The following is a 22,994-nucleotide window of genomic DNA, read 5'->3' as shown; positions in this document are numbered from 1 at the left end:
TATGCAGAGCTCCACATGCAATTTGCAGAGACGGGTCTTTAAACAATCAAAAAAATTCTAGGAGGAAGCATATTAATTATAGGATTTCTATATAAAGTAGGCTGTGAACATGAGAACTCAATAACACAATAATTGTTTGAATCACTATTTCTTTAAAAAGATGTAATGCTGAGATTGTGGAGGTTAAGATTTAGCCAAATCATATTAAGCTGATAAACTATTTTTTGATTGATGGCAAAGAAATTATTTCATAAAACATTTATGTGCATGTATGTGTGTGCATATATATATGTGTGTGTACACATATTTCCTAAAAAGAGTTAGTTAAAAGAGATGTTTTTATTCCACATTTTAAATTCAATACTAAATCATTCATTATATTCAATTAATTATACCCCCTAATAAATAAAGAAAAACTACCAGAAATGTGGGAAGAATATGAGAACCGTTAAGATTTATCTTTTACTTTTCTCCTGACACTGATACGGCAACATCCAAACTAAAATCAGAAAATCACAATCACAAAATAAGCAGATTAAAAATTGCATTAAGCCATGGAAGAGATGACAAAGAGGTAAGATCTGAGAAATTTTTTAAAATGGAAAAGAAAAACAAACACAAAAGGAAAAGGATAAAGGATGCTTTATCATCTTACTAAAATGTTTCACTCATTACAAGAGAGTAGGTTGACTTTATGATTTGCACTGGAAAAAATACCTTAAATTGGGCACCAACATAAACATTCCAAATGTAAAAATTTTCAAATTCAGTAAATCTCACCCTAGTAACAAAATTCATCTTCTTCCCACAAGACACAGAGACATCTTCTACAGTATTTATCGAAGCCAGAATAACTACTGTATTGGTACATGCAATTAAAATACTACATGGAGGAAAGGAGCAATGAAGAGACGCTGCCACATCATTACCTGAATAACAGTCATGAAGCATAATCAAAAGCCCCAGAGAATCCTTCTTTCTTATATTTATTAATAATTAACACTTATAAGGCTCAAAACTGGGAAAAACTAGATTTGGCTTCATGTAATATCATCACATTCCCCATACAAAAAAAAATCACCATAGATCATTCCATTGAGAAGTAATCCACAGGACCACAGGGCGGCTGGTGATTTTATAGGTCACCTACTCCACAGAAGTCCTCTTATTCTGTGGTGAATAACCTCCAAGGCTTCCACAGCACTACAGAGAATTTACAAAGTATAATCCCCAAATGATTAGATTCATTCTTTCAATGCCAACATTTAAAATTGAAAATTCAATTAACTTACTTTTCCAGATATAGGGTGACCAATGGGGAACTTAAGGTAGTAGATGGTTTCGCTAACCCTAGAGTCACGATGGCTTCATGCAACTGTTTTACTGTTTCAGTTTCACCTCTTAAAGCTGCGCCATTTAGGATGTGGAAAAAGGACAAGACTGTTGCATCTTTGATAAGAACATCCTTCTCTTTCATCTCCTTTAGAATGTTAATAGCATCTACAATGAAGTAGCACAAAAGACCCTTAGGTAATTTCATGTAGGGAAAACAAACTGCTATTAAAACAGCATTTCAAGCCCAGCAGGAATGTAAATTCTAGTGTATAATGCCGATTTCAAGTTAATTACTACTTGCATTTCTAAACGAGACTACAATTATAAATCCACAATAGCATGGTTTTATCATTTCCCTGCAACTTTGACTACAAATTATAGATAGGGACTGTGTGCCCACTCTGCACCACATAACCCTGTACTGTCTGCCCTATAGCTGTAAGATCCTCCTAAATGGATGCTTTTATCGTTCAGAGCTAACATCTGCTAAATCACACCATTGTTTCTTCAGCAGATGGCTTGTCAGGAGGCCAGATAATAAAGATGTGTTTACACTGTATATACAGCCAGACTAATGGTCTGATACCGATAGGGCCTGTTTGCTATGTCGATACTAATTAGCCAAGCAGAGCCAATGAAAGCTTTCCAAAAGACTGCATGTTAATACATTAGATTCATTAAGCTTCATTAGGAAGGCAGAAACAAACATTTTAGGATATGGAATAAGTTCATTTTTATAATGTTGTTCTTAATTATTGCACAGAAAAAATGTTTTGACCGCTTTACAGAAAATGATTTTTAAAAAGCAGTCTAATCTTCATAAAGAATTTTGTATTAGAAAGGCTTCCTAGGAAAAAATTCAATGTTCAAATCAAATATTTTCTCCACATTTTTGACTACAGAGATTTTTTTAAAAATCTTCTCTAGGAATAAAAGAGAGGGAGGTTAAAAAAAGAGTTTCAAAATAAAGCCCAATGAGAAAGAAACAAGCAAACAGTAATAAAAAATTATCAAGTGTAATTACATTACGTTTAGCATTATCTCAACTACAAGAAAATTAGAGTATATACATCAACAATATAATCGGCTAGGCTCTCCCCGCAAACTTCTATGTAAAACCTTATTAAAGTACACATTTTGTTAATGTTATTAAAAGTGAAGACAAAGACTCCTGCAAAATTCATATTCTTGAATAAAGGTTATATTTATAGGTTTTATGTTCAGCCTTCTAATGTTCTTAAGCGAAAACAAAGCCATTAGTGCAGGCATATAGGCAAATTGTGCCATAAGTCATGATCTTCAAACTCAATCCAAACAGCAATGCGAATAAAAACTAGCTGCAGAAATGCAAAAAGCACTGAGCTGTGCAAATGTAAATGACAAGCTTGCCAATCCATTAAAACTAATGGCCTACACTGTCCATGCAGCTCTGGCTGGATTCACATGCAAATTTTGCAAAGTGTTCAAGCACTTTGCAAGACATGATATACCATTAATATCAATTCACATGTTATTCCAGTGGCAAGATACTTGCATCACATGTTTCCTTTATGTGCTGACGCTTACCTTGGAGCTTGCCATGTTTTCCCAATACTTTTACAAGTCTTACATACTTGCTGGTATCAAGGACAGCAGAAGAATCTAAACGGTCACTAAAAATTAAAACCATATTTATATTATGTTAGAAGTTGTTTAACTGTTAAAAGGACTGCAATATCTACTTGATCACTTTTCAAAAACTCATCAGAATCTGAACTGTTATTAACATTGGCCTCTACAATTTAGTTAAGGTTTATTTTTGAAGCCATATACAAATCCACATGTAATTATATTCAAAGTGACGAAGTAAAAATCTAACACTACATATATATTGCATCTTTCCATCTGCAAATGACACTAATAAGGAACTCTTTTGCTTCATGGCACTTAAGGTGATTCTAACTTTGTCATGAATACTGAAATACCCCTGAAAGACATATTTTTATTTGGCAAATGTATCAGGATGGGAAACCAAAGATACCTTAGAAATGGACAGAATTTTGTTTACCCTACAGTACAGAAAGTGGAATATTTAACAAGCTTTATGAAATAGTTACCATCACCACTGTTGTCATATGCAGTTGTATAATCAAGAGGAAAAAAACTTTGGCTTTAAGGAATAGAACGTCTTATCATACTTAAACAAAGACTCCTTGCTGAAAACAAGCCATAATTAATCAAAGAGTCTTATAGTATGAAATTTCAAAAACACAAAAGAGAATTCTTTTTTTAAATTCACATTGTATGAGAGTAGTAGTCAATCTACATGATCCATCAAGGACTGTATATCAGCATACATGCTGATGATTTGTTTCAGTGCCAGGGTACTCACAATTCTCGTTTCAGGTTCAATGCCTCTTCTGCATTATCATGTCGACAGCACAAATTTATTAAAGAGGCATAGCCACCGATAACCATATCTGATTCATATTTTGCTTTCAGTTCAAGAGCTTTATGCATGTTCTAAAATAAAGGATGGAAGTGAAAAAGAAATAAGAAATTAATATAAAAATAAAATAAAATTTCTAGTTTCAATGTTCAGAGTGTAAAAAAAGTTAATAGTACTTTTAAAATAAATGGATTCATGTTATTAACTTCACCTTGCTCCCTGAAAAGAAATGGATTCATGGTATTAACTTCACCTTGCTCCCTGGTATTTTTATTTGCCTTTTAAAAAGCAGGAAAAGATATATATATGTGGGGTTTAAAAGATTTGTTATCTACACTGCAAAACAGGCCACTATGCCAAATTTGATGTTTTAAGGTTTGGGTACTGTATTATAAAAAAAAGACTTCCAGATTAAATATGTACCAAGTGAGCCCTTACTCACCGTCCAATTTCCAGGCACAGAAATGTCTATCACTGCAACGTTCCTCACAGTCTAGTCAATATCCAAGTAATGTAAGGAAATATTTTAGAATTTAATAGTACCATGTTATAACCTTAAAGTCAGCTGTTATTTCTGTTCCCCTAGAAACACAGGCATAAGACCAAATGATACTGAACTAAAAACCGAAAAAGTCTAGTGATATACCACAAATTGCAGACGCACACTAAAATGAACACAAAGTACAGCTGGATGCCTGCTGAAAAAAGGCAAGAGACCCTTTATCTCAGAAAGACTTTTTTCCAGCAGGAAAATGGAATTTCAATCCCTGCATTAACAACCCAGTAATATTTGACTTGCAAATGACGACTGCATGTATCAGTTGCTTGACAATCTAGATATAAGAGACCGGAGCCATGGCTTGAAAGGACATTTGGCATGTATGATAAACCTATCATGGCTGTTACTATCATTCACTTTGCAGGTTATTGTAAACAAACTACAGTAACCGGAAAACATGCCATTCAAGGTGTAGCTGAAATTAGCTAACCTTTCATTTAATTGCATTCTTCACCGACATGATGTATAATAATTAATTGTAAAAATCATAAATATTATATTTGGCTTTGCTTACTTTTATCTATAAAGAATTTTTTACCTTAATAGCGTATTTGAAATAGTTATAAGTTACCTCTTCTGAACACAGCATTAATATGAGTTGCTTCAGGACATCTCCTATAGGTTGATTTTCAGCTTTTAGTTTTTCAAGTTTAGACTCCAAATCAGATGATGTAGGCTGCGTAGTCTACAGAAATGGAAAGAAAAAAGAAGGAAAGAAATTTCCTACAAAGAAAATGCACCCTTTGTCACTCTTCCCTTTAAACTGACCTTTCCTAAATGTCATAAATGCTATCATGGATATTAATCTGGGGATCTGGGGATGGACTCCAGGGGTTTATAAAGCTCCTGAGATTATATGCAAATTTCATGCCGATTTTTTTGAGATATGCTGATTTTTCTGAAATAGCTTTTACCAACTTCTTAGAGGTACACTGATGACAAAAATGTTACGAACCACTGGTTTTATAAGGACACAGTCTAGAACTCTCATTAAATGTGGTTACTATAGCATGTAGAATCTACTCAAAAAGCCTACTTACTTTTCGAGAGTCTGTCTTCTCTCTTTCAACCAACATATTAACATCCTAAAATTGGGATTTAAATTAGAATCAGAAAACATGTGTAAAATATATTAGCAAATGTCAAAAGCAAATTTTGGAAATTTCATTTCATTTCACTGTTATTTTTCCATCTTCCAAAATTTTGTAGAAATTCTGTTCATGCTTTATAACCACTGTAATAAATACTTTAAACACGTTCTTCAATATATAAACAGCATTTACCAACAATCAATGAAAAGCCTTGTTTTAAAGGTTGTCATTTAAATAAACTTTTGGCCAAAAGCAACATATTTAAATAAAATTTTAACATGCTTTTATATATAAATTAAGCATTTTAAAAAGTTGATTACTGTTTCACACACACCTTAATCAATTCAGGAACATGGTAGCTATCCAGCAGATTACGAATGCCTCTGTAGATATTTTCAGGAATTTTTACATTCTGTGCAAAGGGAAGGGAGGAGAAAAAACAACTGAGTTTTAGACAACCAAACTGAGATTTGTCTAACAGAAATTATCTCAGACATAATTTAAGTCTCCAACTCGTCTATGTCATTGAGAAGTGGTCTGGTTGTACTTAAAAGCAGCAATTTCAAATCTAATAGATACATGTCAGGCAGGACAGGCATTATATAGCAAAAAATGAAATGGTACCATCTCCATCAGCTGATGGAAGTATTGTCTCAAATGCTCCTCCTTGGCCTGTACCTCTGAGTCACTCATGCTGTCAATCAAGTTATAAAGAAAATAGCCAACAGCTTCTGTGGAAAAAAAACAAGAGAAAGCATTCCACTAAAATTACTGAGACTGTCATGTTATCAAGATTAATTTATAAGAAATCATTTTGGTGTGAGATGTCACCCTGATGAGAGGCACTGAAATGGCAACAATGATCACTGAGGCATAGAGATTATGTGGTTTGGGAGCACATATCTAACTGGTGAGTGAAAGGAATATTAATTATTTTCAGACCGAGTGACAGCTTTTCAGTACTGAATCTTACTTCAATCTATTTTTTTCCACCACTCTGTGACAGAAGTTGTCCTGCCCAAGGCCTTACCCCTTTCCTGTCCAAATCACAAATAGTGAGAATAAATAAATGCCTTGTACACATTTCTATACTAATTTTTTGGTGGGCAATACTTAGTAGGGAAACATAAAATTAGAGAGGACTGTTAAATGTTGAGTATAGAAAGTTAAATAATTTTAATAAGCAGATACAGTAATCCTGTGGAGAGCTGCCTATTAGCCAATGAAAAACCGAGATTAACAAAGATGCTTTGTAACAACAGTAATTTTCCTATGCATTCAAGCATAAAATGTATAGGGCCATGTGTTAATACCTAGGATAGAAAAATACGAACTTTCAAGAAGGGTACCTTCTTACAGAAACCCATATATTCTAGGCTTTATTATGTGAAAACAAAAATCATTAAATGTCAAATAATATATTTTAGGTAATAAATTATATTTAAGTGGAAAAATCTACAAGACCGCTTTACTATTTTATATGTTTGATTATACTGGCAAAACATTAAAATCACATAAACACTAAGGATTACTAATTTTTAAGTCTATTTTGATTGATTCTATAAGAAGCATTTCCTCAATATCTAAAAAAAAAAGCCCTCCCAACCCTCCCTTTGAAAAAACAATTATGATAAAACCAAACACCTCACAGATCTCAAAATGTTGTGGTTATCAATATAAAGATTTATAACCAAATGTTTTCAAATTTCACTTTCAAAAAGAAAATGTTTACTGCTGTAATCCTTCTAGTCCATCATTACACAGAAGAATGGATTTGTGGATAAGTTACAATCATCGAAATTGAAACGCTACCCGTTGGTCCTGGAGGCTCCTGGCAATAACGTCCATCCTTGTACAACAGTTTTGTTATCTGGTAAGACAGGAAATGCGTGCATTGCAGCAAGAGAAGCAAACAAGAACAAATACAATCTGAAATTGAATTCTTGAAATAATAAAGCCTCTCCCCAGTAAGGTGTTATTCTGTATCATAGTAATTCAACACCATCCCCACCTGCCAAGGAGATTGTTTCGTTTTTAAATAATAGGCTTGTCTTTTAAAAACAAAAACAAAACAAATCCATGTTGAAGGAAAACTGCAATGTTTCATGAAATGTCACTAAGAAAGCCTCTAAACTGATCTTTTATATACTGTTTTAAATAAACTGTTATAACAGGAAATATCTTATAGAAATTATCAACCAATGTTATTTGTCATTGTATTGTTTTTGGTCTTATTGAAATTGGTCCAGTTTCCTCCTTTTAAGTGTAGTTTTACAGAAATAAGAAAGTAAAATTCCCTGAACCACTAAATAACTTTTTTTTTAAGTTTTTCAACATTTTCCCAGTCATTTTAATGGCATTAAAACAAAAGGGGGTTGAAAGTTCTAACATGTTTGTTCTCATTGATTCTTATCAACCGAATACACAAAAACTAAAGACTTACTCATCAACATTAATTCTGCCCACAAAATTTCAATTTAAAAAATTCAAATATATATTTTATGATGAAAACGATTACAAAACCTACATACAGTACTGACATCTAACTTTTGATCACAGTACTTGACTATATATCCACGGGCAGAAGATAATAAGAAAGGAACATAGTTTTCTGAAGTGATATGAGTTAGGAATTCTGAATTACCTCATGTGTATACTACGATTGAACTTATTTGTTCTTTAAATAGTGCCCAGCACATACCATAAGTATTAACAACTCAAACTACAGCAGCTTCTTCAACTATTTATTTTCTAATATGGAAAATAAGGCAAAACTGACCATACCCCACTTCACTCCACCATAAAATCATGCTACTGTTAATAGCAATTCAAAGGTTAAGGTAGAAACTGTTCAAAAGCAAAGCAAAACAAAACAATCCTTACCTACAAACTGTTTTTTAACCAACACAGACATGCGTAGAAAGTAGACAATAAATTCTACCAGAAGCTGTAGCCATACATCAGACATGACAGCCAAATTTAACACCACATTTTGAACAAAGACACATTTAATAAACCAATGAAAAATCTTTCTAGTCAAAAAATTAGTTCTAAATATAAATATCTCAACCATATATTATAACTGACTATATAGTTTGAATGGCAGTTTAATACTAAAAACAGAACTGAATGAAAATAAGATTTTAAAAATTATTTAAATTGGGAATTCCAATCAATAATGTGCATTCTGATTTTATTAAGCTACAAATATTCTTGTAATTCAGCATAAGGATCATTGTACTTCCTGCATAAAAGCAGTTAACTTCTTAAAAAGATAACAGTTTAAAATTTATTTGTATATCATTCATATATAGATATACATGTAGATACACAAACATATACACACATGCATATATTTTTAAAAATAATTATTAAATCTGTATGGTTACTGCAATAACGTTAACAGTTGTTTTTTGGAAAAGTTGAAAACCTTATGAAGAATTTAGGACAAAGTAAAGGATCACTTCAATAATAAATTTCATGCTCCAGGAAAGCAGTTTTAAAACTAAAATGACCAACTTGAAGATTCTAAATTCACTTAATTTATAATGATACATGACAAATATATGAAGCTATTATAACTTTTGCTTTTTATATACCATGTTATGATTTGCAATATTACGAATACTTACCTTGCTCCAAAGATTTATATTCATAGACCTGCAGGGGGCAGCAAAGGATTAAAAATAAACCCAAAAGTTTAAGAAACATTTTTAAGTTAAAAGACACTAGCAATTATTATATGCAATGCATACAGATCAAAGTCCTAAAAAATGTAAGTAAATAAGTGTTTCCAAATTCAAGGTGAATTTTCAAGCCAAGGTAATTTAGAAAGATTGACTCTCATTTACTTCGAACCCTCAAAATAACATTTACTGATTCTTGCTCTTGCTCTGATTCAAGAACAAGAATCAGTAAATCTTGGGGTCCCAGTTTGATGGAGCAGGATATTTGCATGGTCTCAAAGTGTCTACCCAAGACTGCTTATGACTTGTAATGGTAAAGACAGTAACCACATAATGGAGAAATCGAACCAATATCTTCACTGAGTGATCAAAATTAATACCACTAATGAAATGCTGATGGACACATTTTATTTTTAATTTTGTTTTTTTTTTTGCGGTACGTGGGCCTCTCACTGTTGTGGCCTCTCCCGTTGCGGAGCACACGCTCCGGACGCGCAGGCTCAGCGGCCATGGCTCACTGGCCCAGCCGCTCCGCGGCATGTGGGATCTTCCCGGACCGGGGCACGAACCCGTGTCCCCTGCATCGGCAGGCAGACTCTCAACCACTGCACCACCAGGGAAGCCCTGATGGACACATTTTAGATTTAATTCCCTGAGAAGGACAGAACATCACTCCTGCGGTATTCCAATCAGGGATGTAACATGAAACTAATCATGGGGAACCATGAGGAACATTCTAGAAAATAACCAGCCTGTATTCTCCAAAACTACTAATGTCATAAATGACAAAGCCTGAAGAACTGTTCCAGATCAGAGAAAATTAAAGAGAAAAGACAACTAACATCCATCCCTGAACTGGATTCTGTTCTGTTCTGGAGGAAAAAAAAAAGAAGAGCGAGAAAGAGAAAATAATTGATAAAACTGGTATATGAGCTATATTAGATAAAAATATTCCATCAACGTTAAATTTCCTGAATTTGTCAACTGTGATGGAGTTGTGTTAAGGGAACATCCTTGTTCTGTAGAATTATATACTGACATATTTAAGGATAAAGGGTCATGACATATGCAACCTAAGCCCAAATAGTTCCAAAAAATTAAAATTTATATATACATGCATGTATAAATAGATGGAAAGAATGTATAATGATAATGTCAAAAATGCTAAAAGTTAAATAAATGGGATATATAAAGGTTCTCTGTACTACTCTTGTAATTTTCTATAAATGTGAAATTATTTCAGGAAAGCAAAAAGAACGGCTCACCCAAATTCTGACTGTTTAAATGAAAAATCATTTACAAAACTGGGTAACCAATGAACCCTAGTCTTACACTATTTAAGCTTTGTAAACTTAATGTCTGTAAGCTTTGTATATTTAAGTCAAACACAGAATCTACTTTAAAGAGACTAGTTACATTTTAATGATAATTTTACAATGCGAATATGATTTATATATTTATTATAATTATCTATATTATACTTAACATTGTAAAATACCCACAAAACTTACAGGCCTTTTTAAAAATTCATAGCCCTCTTTAAACTTGAGGTTGGGTAGTTTAGGGTGGACTGTTTTGGTATAGTGAGTTAATAAGGCACTTATTTCAACTTTAAAAACATTCAGAATGAACTACTGACACACATGACTACTTGGATGGATTTCAGGGACATTACGCTGAGTGAAAAAAGGCCAATCTCAAAATATGATATACTCTATGAGTCCAGTTATATAATCTTTGCAAACTAAAATTATAAAAATTGAGAACAAATTAGTGGCTGCCATAGGTTAGGGATGGTGGATGGGAGATAAAGAGGTACTGGGGGCAGGGGGTAATTTGTAGTGATGGCATAGTTCTGTATCTTCACTGCAGTAATGGTTACACAAATCCATACGTGTGATAAAATGAGATGTAACCACTGGGGGAAAATGGATGGAGAGTATACAGGCCCTTTGTGTCCTATCTTTGCAACTTCCATGACTCCATAAGTACTTCAAAACAAAAAATAAAAACATGTTCCATGCCCCTCTAGAATCCTCTGCCTTATGATAAAAACCATCCCTCCTACTAAAGCACATTAAGAAAAAGTTTTGAAAAAGATGAAAACTTATTAGTAAGTGGGGGAAAAAAATGTTTACGAAGCCCTGCATTTAATAGTGTTTCTTCCAGTTTTGGAAAAAACTCTTTGAGTAATCAGTTAGCAGAAGACATGATAAACTGACCTAAAAATTATATCTCTAGGCTGAACTGGAAGACAATCTCTCAACTGTTACAAGAAAGTTTTTCATCTCATCCATCCACTGATTACAGAGCAGCCTCCTCTGACTACCTGACACTTCCATATGTTAAAAAAAAATTTTTTTTTTTTTGGGCCAAATAGTAAGTGAAAGAAGAGTGAGCACTCAAAATATGAAGATATGGACTTCCCTGGCAGTCCAGCAGGTAAGACTCCACACTCCCAGTGCAGGGGGCCCGGGTTCAATCCCTGGTCAGGGAACTAGATACCACATGCATGCCACTACTAAGAAGCCCACATGCCACTACTAAGAAGCCCGCATGCCGCAACTAAGAAGTCTGCACGCCGCAACTAAAGATCCCTCATGCCTCAAAGAAGATCCTGCGTGCTGCAACTAAGGCCTGGCGCAGCCAAAATAAATTAATTAGTTAAAAAAAAAGAAGATAAAATGCTGTGCAGTGAAGAATAAGATACACTAAAAATCTATATTGATAAAAAAATCAGTCATCTTTTTTGGTTAGGCTAGAATCTGCTTTAATTCCAAGAAATCTGAACCTGTAGATAGATGCTTACCACACCTAAGGAACTGGGGTCGGGGGTGGTGGTGCTGGGGAGGAAGGTGGGAATAAGGGGAGTAGGGAAATCAGCTTGCAAGGACTTGAGAAGCCAATGCCCAAAAGTGCACAATATTAAGTGGCAAGATTTGCAGTGGTTTGTCATCTGTCCTGTACCATGGACCCCTTTGGGACTTCGGTGAATTCGTTTTCTCAATTACTGTTAGTTTTGTCAGGTGTGATAACATTACAGTGGTTGTTTTATTTAAAGTAAGTTCTGAGGTATATACGAGACAGAATGACAAGAGGTCCATAATTTTAAACAGTCTAGGGGAAAAAAGGGGGGTGGGGGTGGGGAAGGAATAAATGAAACAAGACTGCCCAAATCTTAACTGTTGAAGCTGGGCAGTGGCTACTTTGGAGTTCTACTTTCGTGAATGATTGAAAGCTCCATAATGAAAAATAAACACATACCATCTCTGGTCTAAATTTTACATCTCTATTCTAACTCTCAGCATTAATAAACTGGGCTTTCTTTTTAAGAAAAGCTACTTTAATCATATCTTTCATCAAACATCAACTTAATGTAGAACAAAAAGTATCCCTAAGATAGTAAATTGCCATCAAACCTGGCATGAAGTACCTAGGGAAGGCACAGAGGCAAACTTTCAAAATTGTACATACATCTAAAGTAACTGAAAATGACTAAAAGCACTACCTTGAATGTGAAGCTTCATGACAGATGGCACAGGTCCAGAAAAAACAAACTAAAAAACCCCACACAGAATCTTTTCAACTAAGCTGTGTGAAGGATAGTTAACACTTCTTCATCACACACTCAATCCGTGCAATCTGGCTTCTGGCCCCAAACCTCCACTGAAAGTACTCTTACTATTACCACTCATCTCAATTCAAAATTCAACTAACACCTTCTGGTCCCCTTTGATTAAGTTTTGAGTAGCATCACTGGAAGACCTGCCAGTCTTCCAGTGATGCTACTCAATCTGTTTCAGAAATTCTCCTTCCCTAGGTGCTCCTTAAAAACAATCCTCTGTACTAGGTTCCAAGTGCATTTTATTTTTTAATTTTTAAGACAATCCTGCAAGCAGGCATTTAAATTCCCTGTTTCACAGAAGAAGAAACAGACTCAGAAAGGCTAAGTTTAGAATTATCTTCACCGGAAGTTCCACGGGCACCTAAAAGGATCCCACGAATTGTTGATTATCTCTTGCTGTTGTCCTATTCCCCCACCTACTGTTACCAGTACCCTTTTCTCCCCGCTTCAAATAGCCACTGTCAGTCTTAACCTTCATTATGTCAATCTTTCAGCGGCTGAAAGCCATGACTCAAGGTCTAAACTTCATAACTTAGAATGAGAGCAATTGTGAAGAGCCCCAGGCTACCACTTTGGCTTTATTTCTTGCCATTATTTCATGGGCAACCATTATGTCAATCTATCATCAGGTTCCCAAATGCACTGTTCCCTCAGCTTCAATGCCTTTGCCTGGAATGCCCTTCCTTCCCCTGGGCAAATGCTTATTCATCCTTTAACCTCAGTTCAGCACCTTCTCTACACATCTTGCCCTGACCCATTCCTCCCCTAACCTTGGCAGAAAGAGACAGTGATTCAGTTATATATACATATATATATATTCTTTTTCATTATGGTTTATTACAGGATATTGAATATAGTTCCCTGTGCTATACAGTAGGACCTGTTGTTTATCTCTTTTATATATAGTAGTTTGCATCTGCTAATCCTAAACTCCTAATTTATTCCTCCACCCATTTCACCTTTGGTAACCATAAGTTTGTGTTCTGTGGCTGTGAGTGTTTCTGTTTTGTAAATAAGTTCACTCGTATCATATTTTAGATTCCACATAAAAGTGATATATGACATTTGTCTTTCTGACTTACTTCACTTAGCATGATAATCTCTAGGTCTCTCCATGTTGCCGCAAATGGCATTGTTTCATTCTTTTTATGGCTGAATAGTATTCCATTGTGTGTGTGTGTGTGTGCGTGTGCATGTGTACACACCACATCTTCTTTATCCATTCAGATAGTGTCTTCTCCTCTATATATTCATAATTATCAAGATAAGTTTGCAGTTGCTTTCCTATTTTCTGGTACCTAGTTAACAAGTTGGGGGCAAGAAGATTCCTATTCATTCCTGAATTACCTATTACCTCACAGTCCCAGCCCTTAACACACGCTAAGAGCTAATATTTCCTGAGTACTCACAAACTGTACTTCATGAAGTACTTCCCTTCTCCTTGTAAAAATGTCATGAGTGGGAGCTTCACTGGCTGACTGAAAAGAGGAACTTAACACCTGGCACTTAACTTGGTTGACTGTGACAGGGCAAGTGTCAGAAACTTGATTTTTTTCAACATGTGAAAGGCAGCTCTGCTCCAATGGTACAGATTCCCACTTGTCAAGTTCAAACTCTTGCCATTGGGTCAGAAAAATCTCTCCTTATATCACACAGAACTCTTTATCTATGGACTACGAAGACTTAAGTGCCTCCAAGCCAATTCTCAAACATTTCTCTTTTTGGTATTTGCCAACCAAATTTTGAACTATCTTCAGCGACATTTTGTCTCTTAGAAGTGACTCAATATTTCTGGGGTGGAGTTTTCACTAATATACAAAATGTACACTGCCTTCCTTCTCATTTGAACTTTTTTCAGCTGGAACTATTGTTAAGAGGAAAGAAAGTCTTATTCATACTAAACATATTCTTGCCCTGGATTTGACAGAAGAACTCACTAACTTTACCAGAGTAAATGCCCTTTCAAATACTTCAAAATAGCTTTATTTTTTTAAAAAAATTTTAAAGTAAAAATTCCCTAATAACCTTGAATAATCTCATCCTAACTAATAGCAATACTGAATTTTAAACATTTTATATAGGTGACTTCGCCTCTATAGGCTACCAGTTTGGTTTATACACTGGGAAACTTCGGGAAGGCATGACACTTAATTGGTATTCAATGACCATCTCCTGAGCTTATCAATTTACAGAAATACTAGCTTGCCACTTAAACACCACTCTCAACATATATGAAGAAAATAGTGTTGGTCTTTCAAAAATATTGTGGGATAGCATAAAAAATTAATCTGGGCCCAAATAGGTTACAGAACACATGGGAGGAACTACTGCCTCTTGGACCATGGATCTACCACTATTAGGCACGTAATACTAAAGGCAGATAACTCTTACAAAAATTGCATTCCAATACCGAAATGCACATCCAAGTTTCCCTTAGAATTAGCTGAAGTGACTATGCTATCTCATTTAATGTTTTATAACTTATTTCTGATAACTATGAATAATTTTTTCTGGTAACTTTAAGTGAATCTCTTATGGGCTAATCCTTATAGGAGCTGCAGGAGTCTACTGGCAATACCAATCAGTTTGGTTTTCAGAACAGCTTTCAGTCACTCAGCCAATTCTAAAGTTGCCAGAAGAGTACAACAGGACCCTGAGAAGCATGTGATAGGTGACTGTTTCAAAAGCTGTACTGAATGTACTGACAAAGGGATTTGAAAATATATATACTATTTGGCTCAGCATCAAATGAAAGAATAGAAGGCTACATTAATGCCAAGATAATGGACTGTAATGACTATGTTTTGAATTTTTAATAGTTTTGGGGGTGGGAGGAAAAGAAAGAAATTACCTCTGGTCAAATACTTCAGATTTTGCACATTCTTATGATTAATGCCAAATTACCACAACCTGAAACTTTTCGGTATCTACAAGAAGAAATTCATCAACATAATACAGTTTTAGAACCTACAGATTTAAAATATTTCTCTGGAAGGGACTAATTAAAACTTGTTTTTATAGGGCAGACTATCAGAGCAGAGAGACCTTGACAAATACAGAGCCCTGGAGAACTGCAGAGGGTTGTCCTCAGGCTTCAGCTAAGTACTGATAAGCACGTTCGAGTGAAGAAACAATCTGAAGTCCAGGAAACTACCTGAGAACTTTCCAGAAGCTCAAAAAAAGACAATTCCCAGAACCCACACATGGAATTGGAATAGTTCACATTCCTAATAATCTCAAAATACATGGGCTAGCAGATAGAATTATCAGTATCAGGAGGATACTACCTTAATAGTAGGGCTTGACTACTTTAGTGGGAATAATCCTAGACTAAAAGCTGCTCTAGGACTTCCCTGGTGGCGCAGTGGTTGGAAGCCCGCCTGCCAATGCAGGGGACACAGGTTCGTGCCCCAGTCCGGGAAGATCCCACATGCCGCGGAGCGGCTGGGCCCATGTGCCATGGCCACTGGGCCTGCGCGTCCGGAGCCTGTGCTCCACAGCGGGAGAGGCCGCGGCAGTGAGAGGTCCACGTACCGCAAAAAAAAAAAAAAGAAGTGTCGGATTTGTGAAATATAACAACTGCCTTTCAAACTGACTAAGAAAAATAATAAAGGTAAAGAAGGAAATACCCATCGTCCGGAAGTTTATATGAAAAACTTTTTTTCAAGTCTTTTGTCAAGGACAATTATATGAAAAGTCACTATATTTCACTTCATAATGCATTATGGGTTCTTGTTTTAAAATCTGGCTCTACTAGCATTTTTATCTACTTGATTATGTGTTCTGTATTTTCAAACTTTATAGGCACAGACCTTGGTTTTTTTTTTTCTTAACTTCAGGAAAACAGCAATTATTTAAATGTATGTAGGTGTATAAGAGGAGTGGAATTGCACTGGCTAAATAAAGAATGGCAACAAGAATCCCTCCTACTTGTTCTATCTCTTCTTGCCTGCAATGGAGGTTCCAGAGATGTCAACAGAAAACCTAGTGCTTCCATCAACAAACAGTCTAAAAATTACTGGGATCAATATCAGAAGTCATTAACATTATAAACAAAGAAAGAATGACAATATTAGAAACTTACCCTTTTGCAACCACCTCTGCTAACAGCTGATTCAACAAGGACTACCAATGGCTACTATCACCACTGAGTGAAAGGTGCTAGGAAACAGGGTAGACACACTATCTCAATGTATCACCCCACAGACGCCTTACTAATTACAAAGGAGATGAGGTTCCTTTGCAAGGAAGAGAAGTGGGGGCCACCAATGTAAGCAAATGATCAAAATTAGCTGATGGCACCAAAGTTAGACACCTGACATTATATTCCTTAAGAACTGCCAATCACCTATGAAATATACTTGCTAAAAATGTTCAATCTGAGTCTGATCGTGAGGGAAAAATTAGGTAAACACAAAATATGAGAGGGACATTCTATAGAGAAAGAAGCCTTGACTCTTTCCCCACCACCACCAAAAAAGCAGGGAATTGTTTTTAAGAGAATAAAGAGCTAGCAATCAAATACCATGCATGAACTTAACTGAATCCTCAAAAAGTAAAACAGCTGTAAAAGAATTTCAGAACAGCTGGGACAATCTTAACGCAATGTATATTAGCTGATATTATAGTATTGTTAATTTTTAGGAGTGATACTGGTATTGTGATTACATAGATGATGACCTTATTTTTAAGAGAGATATATTGAAGGATCCAGTATCATGATGTCTACAACTTCAAGGAGTTCAGCAAAAAAGGAGAAAAAGTGTATATATGTATATGTATATATTATAGAAAAAGTGTATGAGAGAGAAAGCAAGTTAATATGGCAAAATATCAACAATTGGTGATCTACATAAAGGGTATGTAAGTATTTCCTTTACCACTCAACTTGTCTTTATGTTTGAATATTTTCAAAACAACAAAATTGGGAAAAAAGGTCATTAACATTCCCTGAGCACACCGAGGAGGAGAGTAGTATTACACTGAATAAAATTCCTCTTGTAATTAAATGCTCAAAGTATAAATCAAATATACATGCAAATTTGTCTATAACTCCAACCTGCCATATTCAAAGAGTGCTTTCTTTTTTTGAAACAAGACCTCTACTAAATCAGTATGAATTTCTTGGAATAGATGATAAAAAAAGGCAGCCTAAACTCACAACTACTTAGTAGGAAGAATAAAATAGATAAGGTTATTTCAGGTAACTAGTATACTGGAAGATAAGAGTATCTGTTTCTTTCCTCACACAGTAGGTCAAAAAGGAGAAATCAGTCTATATTCAGGCAAAGATTATATAAGGTGATCATCTTACCTCCTAAAGCCTAGAATTAGGCTGCCTCTCAATGAAGCAAATGAGAGAGGCAATGTATTTGATTCCACTGCAAAAGAAAATAATCATCATAAAACCCCAGACCAAAACCAAAATCTTAAATTATCAATTTATTTGAAAGCACATTTATACCAACACCTTTCAATTTTCATCTGGGAAATATTATTTTTAAAATGTTAAAGTTTGCATACAAAGTTAATTAGAAATTGCAGAAATATATACTGGCAATATAAGCTATCCTTTTAAAACACTTTACTTCATTTACATAAATCTATACAACTAATGAATTTATAAATATTCTTTTCTATAAATGGCAATTAACTAATCTACCAGCATACTCAAAGTCAGTCTGGTACACATACCAAGGCTGTATGTTACTGGACAACATGGCACTATGAAGGGAGAGACTGTAACTACCCTTTAAAGACAGAAGATGAGGGGGAAAGTTCTTTTCTGAGAGTGTTGTTGGATTCTGTTGAACCACTCACACTTCCTCATTCTATTTTCCACATGATCTATGACCTGCATTCATGCAAGAGTGACAACCTAAAGTCATAATAACCTCTTTACCTCTGTTATGTAACTGATTTATACTGATCTTTCACTTTTCTGATGATTTGTTTGCTCTACTATTCATTTTGGTATTTATACAGCCTTGTATGTTTCAATGCTGACATTCTAAGCCTGATTTGCCTTAGTATAAGAATCAGGCCTTAATGCATAAGACCTGGTTCTCCACATAACCCTTGCCATAATTATCTTGGGACAGAATCACAGTAGGCATATCCTGAATTTATTTTTTCCTGTCATTATATTAAAATGGTGCCATGTTATAAGTAATTGTTTTAATCTTTTCAGTATATATGCAAAGCAGCTGCTGAATGATTCAAGAGGGATGGAATTAGATAGGAACTCGTAGTGGAGGCAAATTCTGAAGACAGAATTAATAAATACAGTTTAGGTAAAGATTAAGATAGCTGGTTAACTTAAAAAAAAAACTCATGGGAAAAATCACAGTAGGTTTTAATATTTGCTCATCTCCCTAAATATGAATAAAAATTTAACCCGCACACACAAGGAGAAATACTTTAGACTGACTGTTAGATCCCTTGAACAGGAAGCATAAGTTTCTCAGTGGTTTCATGTGGCATTTAAAACTCTAAAAATCGTCTCTGAAATGAGCTGTATTTAGTCACTCAGGAATTTTAAAGTGGACACACCACATGCTTTTCGGTAACCTTTAATTTTGCTTGATCAAATTAATTTCCATGCCTATAAAATCAAGTGGGAAAATGTTTCTTACTACTCCACAAACTTGATCAAAATAAGCCATTTAATAAGTCAGGGGGATGGAATGTACAGCATGGTGACTACAGTTAATAATACTATATTTCATATGTGAAAGTTGTTGAGAGAGTAGATCTTTGAAATCCTCATCACAAGAAAAAAAAATTTTTGTAACCACGTATGTGGACGAATGTTAACCAGACTTACTATCGTGACCACTTTGCAATATACACAAATATTGAATCATTATGTTGTACACCTGAAACTAATATATTATATATCAACTATACCTCAATTTAAAAAAAAAAAAGACAAGCCATTTACTTTTCTCTACTACCTGCCATTCCTTGTAGTAACCAAAAGTGCCTATCTATAAGCAGCCTACAGGGAATACCAGCAATTATAGAACTAACTGCTCTTCAAAGATCTGTAATTCAAAGGGTGAGGAAGCTGAAATCTTCTTTAGTCTTTAAGTTCATGGTATTTTTCTTTTTCACATTTAATAAACAACCTCTTGGAAACTTATTTCTAAACTATTCAAATTAGCATTTTACAGAATATTATCAAGTTTTTATTCACTAAAAAGGTGACCAAAAAAAAAAAAAAAAGGTGACCAGAAACATCTCAGCAAGCTGGAAGGCTGCTGACAAAAAGCATCTAGTTTCCTTAGCAACAAACAAGTGTGAAAAATTTCAAGAGATTGACAATGAAGTGGAATGGATGGTATGATAAAGGGAAAAGGCAGCTCTCATGTATCCACCTTATGCACCTAGATTCCTCAGCTGATGCTTCTGTTTTCATCTTGTCAGTATGGAAAATCTATATATTATACAGAGTAGAAGGCAAAATCAATACTCTCGGATAGCAGCCAGCATTAATACTCAACTTTACACTCAAATAACTACACCTCTAACAGTCAACGCTTTCATACTGAACACTTCGCCTTCCCCTTTATAATAATACAATAAACTATTTTAAATACCTCAAACACAGATAATATATACCAGTAATCTGGTTTTAACAAAGCTTCCACTTACACAATTTGAATATACATTAATAAAATCTTAACTTTTAACATTTCAGTGTGCTAGAAATTGATGTTTGTATATTTATTTTTAAATGATATCTCTTTCACAAGATATGAAACACTGTCAAGATAATGCCATAGATATGTCAAAAATTAAAATTAAAAAATGTCTAATTTATTAAATTAAAACATAGTATAGTGGAAAAATAAGTTCATAAGATTAGATGATCTTGGTTCTGACTCAATCACTAACTTTGGGCAAATCATTTAACATCTCTCTGCCTTTCTTCATCTATCAATGGAGGAAGTTTATTAACATGTGATGAACGTTGTAAAGCACCCTATCATTTATAAGTGTTTGGAAACATTTACTGTGTTTTTAATAATGAGGACTGGGAGATGGCTTCGTGTAACTTAGGGCCATAATAAGCATTAGTTTAGAAAACACTTTCAAAAGCAAGATCTCATATGGTTCTCACAACTCCCACAAGGTAGACAGATAGGCAATACTATCCCATTTCATAAAACTGAAAGAACAATACGGGTATTTGTTTCAGGTCCTATAATCAGCAGGTAAATTATAAATATGGACCCAAGTCCTCTGGGTCCCCAGTCCAACCTAACACCATGTTATCTCCAAGGTCCTATTAACTTTAAAGTTACTTTCAAATTATCTACAAGTTAAACTCATAAACTATCTTATAAGACTAACTTAAATAAAACATATAAAAACTTCCTTGCTTTTGAGGAAAATACTTTCAACTACCTGAGGCAGGCAGTGAGGGCATGAACCACCCTGTATGCCCTCAAAAGTAACTGAAATTAACACCTGTCAAGCTTTCTTCTAATGCTGCATACTTACAAAATGATAAAATATAGTCTAAGTTTCCATTTACTGCTTCAATTCTCAATTCAGCTTGAGAAAATATACTATCTTCATGTAGACATCCATTTTCCTAGGGATAAAGCATATTTCAATGATAATACACCTCAGCTAAAAATATTTTGATATGTCATTCAAACTTCCTGTTTTCCCATTTCTTTATATGACCGTATTCTGATAATCCTTCATTTAAAAAAGACCGTTTTCTAAAATAATGCAAATAAACTGAATAACCAAACTTCAGCAAAAGCTATGAGGTACAGTCCCAACATCCCAAATTAAATGCTTATCTTCAAATTCATATAATCTGTTACCCTTAGGGTGTCTTCCTTCTAGGAAGAGTTTACTATTGAAGACATTAGAACAATTCTCTAATTAACAACAAAATGAAAATTGAATGCACTGATCTAAAATGGTATTTTAAGACATATAATGAGGTAAAGATCAAATTTATTTTTATTTAACTTCAAATGGCTAATGACTTATCTCAACATCGTATTTAATAATTTAAGTATATGGGCTGAAATTTAGCCAAACATGTTTACTGAACCACTTTATAATAATAGCACAATATTGAAAATTAACTAATCAATAATAAGAAATGAATAAAGATAAATTACAGTATATCCACACAATAAAACATCATACAAACATAAACAATTATTTGTGGAATTACACACTATAATGTAAAGGTGCCGTGAAAAAAGTAGGTTTTGGGGAAAAAGAACGTGGGAAAATTACTTTTTTAACAGTAAAATATGTATAGCACAGTGTCAAAATACACTGTTAAATACTCAGGGAAGAAAGGTAAAGACACTCAAGACATAAACTCTCCCTTGAAGAGGACTGGAATTATGAAATCATTTCAACGAAAGAAAAGAACACTCTAACACAATATTAGAAAAATAAAGGCATTATGTGAATAACCACCTAGGAAACAGGTCTTCTGAACAAAATATTTCTTACTAAAATGTGTGATACTCCGCCATGTTGTTCCTAATTGCATAGCACTTTATTCTGAAAATGGAAAGTGTAACCATTGCTGCCCCAGTGCACTGGGTCAATTTTTCATATGCCCCTTTATAAATGCCTTACTTATTCTGGTGGGCACAGGAATTATCTGGCAGGAAAACAATGCTCTGGGGTCAAACAAAAGATTACTTACAAAAAAAAAAAAACAGAATAGTAAATATACTAAGAGTTTATTATGAAAATTCATATAGAAGTGAAAAGTAATATTCAAAAATGAAAGGTGCAGTTGCACTGTAGAGTGGGATTAAAGAGTGAAACTTTCATTTAAATTTTATCTGATATTGACATACTGTCTTTTCAACACACAAGAAAAATACTACTTCACCTTTATAAGACTTTTAAGTTTAGTAGCTACAGATCCTAGACTTCCCTGGTGGTCCCGTGGGTAAGATTCCATACTCCCAATGCAGGGGGCCCAGGTTCGATCCCTGGTAGGGGAACTAGATCCCGTACGCATGCTGCAACTAAGAGTTCACATGCCACAACTAAGAAGCCTGAATGTCACAACTAAAGATCCCACATGCCACAACTAAGAACTGGTGCAGCCAAAATAAATAAATAAATATTTAAAAAACAAAAAACTACAGCTGTTACACTAACCAATATTTTTACAAAGCTTCAGAAAATTATATACCAACATAACCATTTTAGTCTCAGCTCAGTGACTTTTTTTTTTCTTTGATTACCACAAAACATTAGGGAGGAAAAA

The 22,994-nt window shown here is 34.4% G+C and overlaps 1 protein-coding gene across 2 annotated transcripts in view; it reads right to left on the bottom strand.

Annotated features, from left to right (window-relative positions):
- LRPPRC (leucine rich pentatricopeptide repeat containing) overlaps positions 1-22,994 on the bottom strand; it is a 105,660-nt gene that overhangs the window by 51,942 nt on the left and 30,724 nt on the right. For both annotated transcript variants that reach the window (XM_060026704.1, XM_060026705.1), the window contains exons 13-23: positions 21,233-21,326; positions 18,039-18,105; positions 9,046-9,073; positions 7,226-7,283; positions 6,038-6,144; positions 5,748-5,825; positions 5,363-5,407; positions 4,894-5,007; positions 3,707-3,837; positions 2,902-2,987; positions 1,293-1,500 (exon numbers count right to left, since the gene is read on the bottom strand). In XM_060026704.1, the coding sequence (XP_059882687.1) occupies positions 1,293-1,500; positions 2,902-2,987; positions 3,707-3,837; positions 4,894-5,007; positions 5,363-5,407; positions 5,748-5,825; positions 6,038-6,144; positions 7,226-7,283; positions 9,046-9,073; positions 18,039-18,105; positions 21,233-21,326 (1,016 nt within the window). The remainder of the gene's footprint in view (positions 1-1,292; positions 1,501-2,901; positions 2,988-3,706; positions 3,838-4,893; positions 5,008-5,362; positions 5,408-5,747; positions 5,826-6,037; positions 6,145-7,225; positions 7,284-9,045; positions 9,074-18,038; positions 18,106-21,232; positions 21,327-22,994) is intronic.

This window comes from Delphinus delphis, chromosome 12, assembly GCF_949987515.2.
Source record: "Delphinus delphis chromosome 12, mDelDel1.2, whole genome shotgun sequence".
NCBI classification, from domain to species: domain Eukaryota; kingdom Metazoa; phylum Chordata; class Mammalia; order Artiodactyla; family Delphinidae; genus Delphinus; species Delphinus delphis.
Note: the sequence above shows the minus strand (reverse complement) of the source record. Positions and strands in the feature narration are given on the sequence as shown.